Source organism: Anopheles merus, chromosome 2R (genome assembly GCF_017562075.2).
Source record: "Anopheles merus strain MAF chromosome 2R, AmerM5.1, whole genome shotgun sequence".
In the NCBI taxonomy this organism is placed as follows: Eukaryota; Metazoa; Arthropoda; class Insecta; order Diptera; family Culicidae; genus Anopheles; species Anopheles merus.
Window position 1 is genome coordinate 16,610,846 of NC_054082.1, and position 10,585 is coordinate 16,621,430.

The 10,585-nt window shown below is 50.4% G+C and overlaps 1 protein-coding gene across 2 annotated transcripts in view; it reads right to left on the bottom strand.

Annotated features, from left to right (window-relative positions):
• The window catches only part of LOC121589151 (nuclear receptor subfamily 2 group F member 1-B), a 101,889-nt gene extending 91,802 nt beyond the window's left edge, over positions 1-10,087 (bottom strand). The window contains exon 1 of one of the 2 annotated variants that reach the window (XM_041907830.1): positions 8,313-10,087. In XM_041907830.1, the coding sequence (XP_041763764.1) occupies positions 8,313-8,898 (586 nt within the window). In that variant the 5' untranslated portion in view covers positions 8,899-10,087. The remainder of the gene's footprint in view (positions 1-8,312) is intronic. The other variant, XM_041907829.1, reaches the window with a different exon arrangement.
• Positions 10,088-10,585: the final 498 nt, after the last annotated feature.

Sequence of the window (10,585 nt, forward strand, 5' to 3'; positions counted from 1 at the left end):
TAGAGCCAAGGGAGTGATGCGCGCTGAATGAGGGGATGAAAATGAGAAGCGGGACGTTGATGTATCTAGACACTATAGAGTCTTTTCTTTATCACACACACACACAAAAGTGATGAGCACACCAGGTAAAGCAAAACAATGCGGTGCGAAGGGTGCGAGCGCGTCAAAATCGACCTGACCCGATCGGAAGGAGTAGAAGAAGTCGCAGCATAAAAAAAGCGGCATTTACTTATGCGTTCCCCCTGCCCATTTTGGCTCCCTCCTCTCCCAAACGTCACTTGCGATAATGCTGTACGAAGGACTGGGCAGGTACATGGGGGACAGGGTTGATCATGGGCCACGAGTAGGTCACGATTTTTGCTCACTTCATCCTTCAGTGTGTGTGTGTGTGTCTGGGGCGCGCGCGCCCGCGCACACATAACCTGTCTTCGGCCAAAGACGCGGGTGAAAGGGATCGCTTACAATCGTCTTATCTCCTGCATTCTTCTTCCCCACATTTCGTATCACCCCTTCCCCCATTTCGCGGGTTCCCATCGGCATCGGGGAGCGCGGGGCAGTGCGGGATTAAAATCGAAAATCGATCTCGATCCCGCGTACGATAGATCGCAACGATTTGGCTCTTTCTCTGTGTGTGGAAATTGTAGTCGCGTGAGTTTCCACCAGCTCCCCACTCCCCCTCCCTCACCCTCCACAACAGCGATCGTGTGCACGCCCTTCTTCCGCCCGATCATTCCCGCGATTGAGGTTAATAGTTAATAAAAACCCGATTCCCTTTGCGCGCTCCACTGACACTGACCCGCTGGCGACCTAGGGTTGCACACCTCTTGGCTACACCCGACCCCGCTTCGCAGTGGAAGTGACCCCCGGACACTATGGCACTGTGGAAGAATCTTGCGCCCCTTCCTGCTGCCCGTAAATGGAGCTGCCCGATCGATTGTGTGTTTGCAACAATGGCAATCAGTCCACATTAGGCAGGCCGGCGAATACGGATTAAGCACACCGGGATGATTTCGTGACGAATTGTTTTTTGGTTGTTTTCTACCTCCCCCTCTCGTGAGACGATGTGTTGATTTTAATTGGTGCAGTTGTTGTGTGTGTGTGTGTCTATTGACTTCTTTGCACTCTTTTTAAAGGGAAAACGGCTCCTTAATTCGCCACGCCCCTCCCCGGGATGGCGGCTCCGGTGCCGAAATTCCGTTGAAAATTACGCATCCACGCACATTCACGCGGCTTGGCATGAAATCGTGGCTTCTTTTTTCTCTGGCGGCAAGTGTTTGTGAAATCGATGCGACATTGATGGCGCCCGCCGTCGGCCGATGAAAGCGAAACAGAGGGAGCGTTAGCCGTCGGCCCTAATAAAACGGTTGAGCAAATTCCGCAGAATGCTGCCAGAGGGTCGGTGGATTGAGTGGAAAAGCAGAAAAGTGTGTCTGTATGGGAAGCCACCCTTCACGCCGTCGGTTACGGTCCGGTGGGCAGTTCGCTGGAAACCCCCGCCGGTAAGCAACACGGTGGGACAGTTATGGCTAATTATGGGCGAATTAGGGAAGCTTCTAAAGGAATGCAGCGGCCTAAGATGTGGGACAGTTCTCGGGAAGACAGTTGTTTTCGACACCGAAACGCCACCAACAACCACCGCAAAGGGAAGATTATAATACCGTGATTGCACAATTTTTGCACCCCTAATTCAGAGTTCTCAGTGTGAGAGATAGTGAATCATTCGCGGTATCGCGGAAGATAACAGTCTGTAGAGCCGTGGTCTGCTGCTTGCATAACATCCCGTTCTACTGCCACCTGAGGTGGGACGGTGGGATTATCCAAGCATCGCGGCAAAGCATTGTCGTAACAGCACAAAGTGTGAAATTGAATGCAAAAAAAAAAAAACCCCGACGCCCATCAGTGGATGTATGTGTTTGCGGGTGCTAGAATGAGGCCGATTATTTTGTTTGTAATTAATTTCTGCTTTAATCTGGATAGCGATTGCCATCAAAACCATTGCCGGTGCGGGAACCGTTCCTCGGCACAGGTCGATGGTTGAGGGAACGTTTTCCATAACGCTTTCGTGTTGGTTCTTGGGCTCATCTAAAGCGATCGCATGTCTGGAGTGAATGTTGATTCCTGTTGCAAAACAACAAACCCATTATGACGGTATAGTTCGTTAGCCCGGACGGATGGGCATATTTCACACCGTGCCGACATAATGCCTCAATTCCGGGACTCGGGTTGTTCTAGTGCATCCTCCCCCCCCCCCCCCCCTTTGCGGCTAGATTCTAGCTCACGGAAGCGTTGGATGCACTGATCACAATCACCCAGCCTTGCCCGCCCGTACACTGCAATTATGCACCGGTTGAGATGCACCCACCAAGCTAGCGGGACAGACACACAGCACAGCAAAACGAGCACTCATAAACACATAGACACACACACACACGCACACGAATCAGCTGGTCCGAGTGCCGGTAATTACCTTCGGACCTTGATCGACTCCCTTCACAGCTACCTTGGCACACACTGATACCGACGGCTTACGGTAGGATGTTTCACCGAATCTCACTCTTAAGCGAAGCGGGTTCGAATCCAACTCTCGCCTAGTAACACTGGTTCACATTGCACCGCACTACCACCACCAAACCACACATTTATTCTCAACGACGGCCCACCGTAAGATGGATCTCGAATCGAAGCGTGATCGAAGAAGCGAAGGAAAAAGCAACTGGCCATCATACGTTGAGCCGCACTTTCTGGGCCGCTTATCTCGCGGCTGCACCCTCCAAACACACAGCCGTCGTTGGCCGCAGATAGCGCACGGAGGTTGCTTGTTGGTGGTTGAGCAAAAAAAAAAAAAAAATCAAAACATTCCAATTGTGCACCAATGGGACGCGCCAGCGGCTGATTAAGCGGCTCCGACGGCTAGAAATTACCGCCCGAGTTACCGCTTCACGCGATTGTGGACACGGACGCGGACATCATCCGCCGAAGGAAATGAGCACACGTTATGTTTATAAATTGGAACCACACATACACGCTCACAGAGCGTTGTGTTGGTAGAAGTATCCGGAATGTCCCGACGGGGGCCCGCTGCTTATCAGTTGCAGCAGACTGTAATGCTGCGGAGTCGGTCGGTTCCGAGCCGCTGGAAGGATTGTTGACGCACGGCTCGCGTGCCTAATGCTGGAGCTGCTTTTGGAAGCGATGCACATCAAAACCCAGACAAGAAATAAAACAACGACAGTATTCCGTTGTTTTGACCAGTTAAATAATCGGATTACTTAACACGCTGTTTTATTATCGGGCTTCATTTTGTTGCTTCTTTTTAATATGCACCGATTTATGGCGAACGGTGACAGTCACATTCGTTCGATTTGTCATGAATTATGTCATCCACTGTTGCGAAGGGGGACGTTCTCAAGTGTTGCATGCAAGTCTCTCATAACTCCGTTCATAAACATAACCGCCCTGCTAAGTTGCAGTCCGAAACGACCTCTAGCCTGGTGCGAGTGACGCTCAAAGCGAAGAGCACTTACAGGAGGATCGTGGTGCTGCGGCGAAACCAGCCAAGCCAAGATGGTGATGGTGACCATAAAATGCGACAGCAAATACGCAATTGACCTCCCGACACCTGATGGTCGTCCGACGGCCACAAAACCCTTTCCCGCGTACGTGTGTGTGTGTGTGCGCCGGTTGGCGCCGTGGAAGGTTATTTTTTCCTACAATCGATCAGCAGCAACAAACTCACGACACGTGTCTGGACATACCGGGTTGTATGATAACTATTTTTTCAAATAATTTTACCACCCACCAGCCTGACCGACCGATGTGCCCCGTTTGACGGTTCGATCGTGTTTCTAGCCAGGGACAGAAGTTAACAAACACATTCACCGTTTAGAGGATGAAAAAAAAACAACAAAACCCTGAGGTGAGGTGGTAGTAAGTAAAAACTGTAAAGATGGCTGAGGTTTATTGATTAGTTTTTGCTCCCTCTCGGTGCCATTTTTAAACCCCGTTTGTGGGCTTTAAAGTGGACAGTTTAAAAACCCCCTCCAGCCACCACCGTAACGATTATTAACGGTCGAGCACGTCGGGTGAGTCAAAAAACGGGGGAAAAGAACGAATCAAATCTCGCTCTCTGTGCTAAAGTGGTTAAAAGAAAGGCACCAAACTAGTTTTACAATGAGATGAACACGTACACGCAACAACAAACACAAAAAAACACACACGCACACACACACACACACACACAAAACAGGTTAAAGGCACAGCAGCATGATGACTAAATTGGTATCTTCTCCCTCTTGGTTAGTAAGGCTGGGCTGCACGCGATTAATTGACTGCAGTGCAGCTTGACATTTGACCAGGATCGAGCGAACACTCGGGGAGAACAGGACCAAACGACCAAACCGTTTGTAAGCCGGCGGCCAGCGGGGATTAAAAGAGAGAGAGGGAACGAGAGAGTACGAAAGAAGATCATATCATCATCAATCGTTTGTGGATGATGCTACTGGTTTTCCGGGGAGTTTTTTTTTTTATCTCTGCGTCTTTCCTCTTTCCCACTGTGATTCCGGTGATCCTTGCCCCTTTTTGCTTCTCATTTGAACGTGTGTTTCTGCCTTTGGTTTGTTGCTGTGTGTGTGTATGTGTTTTTCCCAGATTTAAAGCGCCAAAACAACACAGCGCCGCAACCCGGAAGCAAGTGATCGTGGTGTTGGGATTGAGCATTGAAAAACCGGTCCCGGACCGCTGACGACGTCATCTTCCTCCGGTTTCGGGGCTCCGAAAAGGATACGCCTGTACCCTTGGGCACGCCTGGAACACGCTGGCAGAGCGCTGGGCATACAAAAAAGAGGTGTGAAGAGGCACAGTGGTTCCGTTACATAATATTAGTGTATCATTTGCACGCTGCTCGAGTGACAGCGCAATAACGGAATGGGGTTTGATTAGAGCGTCTTCCGTTTTGGGGCGGCACGCGGCGGCTGGCCGATCGTTTGTGTTTTGTGTCATCAGAAATGTGTCATGAGGTAGGAAAAACTTACATTTTCTCTTATCAGTGTTTTGCTTTGCGAGAGGGGCAGCTATCGCAGAATACTGGCGCCAGCGCCCCCAGAATACCCGGGCGGGAGTGAGTTTTTGTTTTGCCTAAAGCAAGCGAAAAAAGCTTTGAGCGCTTAATCGCTCGCGTTGCGTTTCTTCTGCCTGATCGTTCGTTCTTACTCCTTTCGTTTGCATACGCTTGCTTAAGACTCAAGCTGCTGAACGTCATTGAGCGACACACACACACATACACACAAAAATCAGAAAGGCAACCAAAAAGCGCAACAACCCCCCGGGCCCATTCGGTTGATGTCAAATGTCACCTCCCCATTGTCGGTGAAGGGCGTTTGCGCGATCGTTCGTGGGGTGGTGTTTGTGATTGAAAGCTGTAGCAATGTGGCAGCCGCGAGCAGCTCGCCGATTGCACCACCACAACACCCCTAGTTTGCCAGCAAACCATTTGATTATCAATCTTAATTGCTGCTGATTGTGCTGCTCGCCGTCGCTGCGGCCGCCGCTTCAGGGTTGGGAAGTCTTCTTGGTTTTTGGTGGAAGGTTTTTTCTGTTTTTTTTTTTTTTGTAATCAGGTCGCAAGACGTTGTTGCACATCGGTCGATCAAGCTGTTTGGTGCTGCTTTATAATCGACTTTTGTAAAATTGTTCCAACACGCAAAACGATGGCAGCTTCGTTCTTTGTAGTAAAAGTTGTAGTTTGCACCATCGATTGCCAACGGAAAAACAAACAAGCAGCTCCTTTTTTGATTTGCGCATGGGTCTGCAAGTAATATACCGTTGACACAAACCTCATTGTGAGCGAAACTCATTTACATTCACCTTACGGTGGCGACCCATTATGCATGCAAACCCCCCCCCGGTGGATGTGACCCTTTTCATAATGTTATTCTTGACATTGCGTACACATTGCGCACACTATTCCACCTTCCACCACCCTCCCCCTTTTTAGGGTAGAATGGGTTGTACGCTTCATAAACTCATCCTCATTAGCGTGTGGCAAAACGTGTCTGTGTGTGGAACTAGATATCTTGATTCAAAGCTTTCGGGGTTCGGTTTCACCTTTTGTCTTCTCGAGCCAGCGGCGGCGGTGAACTAGCTGAAAGGACCAGCGCGTTTGCGTACGTGTGTGTGTGCGTGTGTGGCAGTAATTGTTGTTTTGGGAGAACAGTGATTAAATACCGATATCAATCAACTGAGGTGGAAAATTACAACCCCCTCCCCCTTTCCATCCCAGCAAGGATAAGCGTACGGAGTAGCAACGGATTTGAGCCGGAGACTAGCCACTGATCCCTTCGATGCGTTTAAAAAGGGCAAACTATTTGCATACGCATATTTCACCCATGATTGCTCCCAGAGACGAAAGGGCGAACACGAGAAAAAAAAATCAAACGAACCTTGCTCCTGCACTGCACAAGAGCCCAACTCACTTTAACATCTCCCGCTCTGTCTTGGGAGGCAAGAACTTACTGTTTTTCATGCAAGATTTTCTCGCATGAATTCCTCCGCACGGGATGATTTCCTACCACGCTGGTGGAAGAAAAATGTTTTACCATAAATAAAAAGACACAAGACATTTACGGGCTGAAGGTCCTAGGCAGGCCCGGAAGTAGCGGGAAGGCCCCGAAAACAATCTCCCTAATCTGTACTGGTACAAAACGACACACGATGATCGGTGTGTCTTCCCGCGCAACCGAACGCTGGAGAAGGAGAAATCGTTCGAGAAAGTCATAAAAAAAAACAACACAATCTTAACCATAAGTGAGGTCGGATGGGAATGCATCCACCGAAGCGTAAGGGCCGTAAGTAGTGGAAGAAACGGTCGAAAAAAAAGAAGACACACAAACATATTATAAGGATCCTTTTAAATAAAATCATAACAATTACCAAAGTGCAGCCAAGAGCAGCCGAGAAGGGGAAATACTGAAAGAAGGACGACATTGCTATACTTGTGCGTGTGTTGTTTTTTTTCTTTTAAAATAGTAAAGTAGGAGCAAAAAAACCACCCAAAACCATGTGCACCGAGGGGACGCGTTCGTTGGTTGTTGCTGCTTTCTTGTTGTTGGGTTGGTTAGGGTGGTAAACATAATAAAAATAATGTTAGAAGTCAATTGCTTGAGGAATATGGTTCCTTCGGCTCCCGAAAGAACGAACGGCCGTATATCTTCTCGGAATCAAAATCGTGAAATATAATCGACTTCACTGCTTTTTGCGCTATTAAGAATCCATAAAACGAAAGGGCACATACAAACACACACACACACACACACACACACACACACACACACACACACACACACACACTGGCACTATCCTGGCGTTCGGTTGCAGTTGAATGATGACTGTTTTATGCTTATTTGTTTTGATTAATTGTGCCTGCGAGATGTGGACAGGCCCCGGGGAAAGTATGCCCACCGCCGAACGTCTCAATTCGATGCTGCTTGGAAACTCGTCAACTCGAGGCAAGGACGGGAGGAAGGAAAATAAAAGAAAAACGGTAGCCCAAGTTACAAGACGAGCGAAGAAACATCGCATCTGTGTGTCTACAGCACCGTGTGTCGTCGTCGTTGTTATTGTCGTGGCCTGTTGTTGTCATACTGCAGCAGCAGCAGCAGTTCGTGATGGCGTTCTGTGGCGCTCAGGCAAGCGACAGAATATCCCACAATAATCATAATTTTATAAAGTGTGTCCGTTAGAGCAAGCAACACGGCACTGCATCAATGGTGGTTTTGATGTCCAGTGGGAGAGGGACAGGGCTGGTGGTCGAGAAAGTACGTAACTGCACGAATGAAGCAATTATGTCTTTGCAAATGAATGGTGAACGCGATGGCAAGGGATAAAGGGCGAGAAGGGAAGAGACAAAGAGAGGGTCATAAAACTTGTAAAACACACTCGCGAGAATAACTTCGACACGGGGCGTGTGTGTGTGTGTGTGTGTCTGTGAAGAAGGAAAATTTCCCACGGATGCGTTCCCAAGACTGGAATGTTGTCCAAAAATAAAAGGCTGTTGTTGACATTGCGTTCGAGAGTTAACAAATGTCTTGTTTTGGGCTCTGGACCTGTTTCAGAGGTCAGCTTTGCAACCTCTTCACACACTTGCAGTGATGAATCACAGTTAATAAGGCTGGAAATGCTTAAAATCACAACCGATTGCATACATTCGGGCTGTGTTATCTCTTGCTGACCCGATCGATAAGCTTAATAAGCACTAAATAAACGTGTCAACACACTTCCACATGATGTTCTATCCTTGCACACACACAAACACTTACCTTCACACGTAAACTGTCCGTAGTGTTTGCCGGAGCTCTTGTCCCCGCAGACGACGCACTCGATGTTCTGGTTCTTCAGGTCCTGCCCGTTCTGCGAGTTCATGCTCTGCGAACCGGGCGTGGTGCTTTGCTGCAGCGACAGGAACTCCTTCTTCTCGATCGTGTTCCCCTGCCCGACCGAGCCGGCCCCCGGATGCTGGCCGACACTGCCGATCGAGGAGCCCCCCGACGAGGACGATATAAAGTCCTTCTTGTCCTGCGCGCCGCCACCGCTCGACGAGGAGGAGGACGTCTGCATGCCGGGCACGACCACCGATCCGGTCTGGCCGGGCCCGGGCCCGCCGCCCTGGCTGCCCAGTGTGGTGATGTCGTCGCCGGCGGCCGACGCCGTACTGGACGACACGGGCAGGTGGGTACCGGTCAGCGAGCTCGGATCGCGCCAGGCCCCGTGCGGTGGCGGCGGCACCAGCGCCATCCCCCGCGGGAACCCCAGCTCGAGCGCACCGATCTCCGAGCCCTGGCCGCGCGGGTTGTAGAAACCCGTCGCCGTCGAGGGCGACGGGCACAGTACGCCACCGCCGTACATGCTGAGGGTGTTGTGTGCCAGAATATTGCTTCCGGTTTTGGCCCCACAGTCGGGGCCGACGCTATCGAGGAAAATTTTGTCCGCCTTTCTGTGCAACCCCGGGGCAACGCGAAACCGGCGGCGGGAGGTTTAGGGGTTTGCGGTTGTCTGGGTGGGCTTTCTGTGGGACGCACAGGGAATATCTTTTTCTTAGCGGATCGGATCGTCGCACCACATTAGCACCAGACGCGGTATCGACCGGTTGCACAAATCACACACTTTGACTTTCCGCAGCAGGAGCGGAGGGGGGGGGTAATTGATTTTTCCCACTTTGTTGTTTCTGCTTATTGTCAAAACACGCGAGCGAAAAGTGCCTTTTTCTTGCTCAAAAGCACCTAGCGCGTCTTCTTTCTTGCATAGGAATTTTCTTGTTTTCTTGTATTATCAAATCAAATCAATTCGAACACACAGCTTTCGGGCGACCAAAACACGCTTCACACGCACATCAAAACAACCACGTTCACGTATCAACGTAAAAGGGACGCAAAATAAATTAAAAAAAAAAAACGCAAACAAAATACGCACTAAAACGCGCGAACCCTTTCTTGTTGTTGTTGTTGTTGTTGAAACACGTGACAGCGCGCGTTAATCGTTATCCTTTTACCGAAACCGTCGCTGCGTACGATCGATCGCGGCGCGCGTGCGGAAAGCTTGATCACTTATTTTCGTGTTGGTTTTCGTGGCGGTCACTTTTTGATGATTCGGTTTGTAAAATCTTAACCCAAACACGATTTTTTTTATATATTTTCTCAAAAAGATAAACACAATCACTCAAACGCACGTTTGTATCCGTTCGTGAAATCAAAGACCGCCACCACCGGGGAGGACACACGGAACGCGACGGCTTTTTGGAGCAGGTAATGCACATACACACGCGCACACATTCACGCTGCCGGTGTGTTATCGTGGCTGATTTTGCACTATCAGGAAGCGGACACGTTTCACGATGCGCCCGCAACAACAGACACGTTACGCACACGCGTTACGGAGAGAGAGCGCACAGAGCCGGGAACGCGCAACACGCCTGACCAGAAGGACTTCCCGAGTCGAACTTGTGATGCTTGGCGCGACCCGACCCGACCGCGATGATCAGGCAGAGCTCGACCCCACCACATTGTTTTGGGCCGCACCAGCCGTCTGTCTCGCTCGCTCGCGCCCGTCTCGTTCGCTCACTCGCCCTGCAGTAGCAGCAGCAGCAGCAGCAGCAGCAGCAGCCAACCGGATCGAACTGCTGCTGCTGGTTCTCGTGTGTGCGGCCTGGGGAAGGTAAAGACTGCTGAGCGCAGCGGTGGTGGTGGTGGTGCTCAGGGTTGAGTTCAGCAAGTTCGCAACCCTCCGAAAACCCGAAACCCTGCGTCTGCTGCGGCCACCCAGCGTTGCCCGACACAGGGGTGAAAGAGCAGTACAGCGCGTGTGTGTGTTTGTGAGTGTGTGCGTGTTTTGCGTGAGAGAGAGCAGGTAAGAGAGAGTGAGTGCGCTGTGCTGTGTGCTTGGAACCACGCCCGTAGCAGTACCGTGCACGTAGAGCGTTGGACGGGAGCGAGATGAAAATGGTTGCTGCTCTGTAGCGCTGTTTCACTCTCTCACTCGCAGGCGCACCCTTCTGCTTACATGCGGGTTTGCTTACATTCCGACGGGGAAAAGTGCG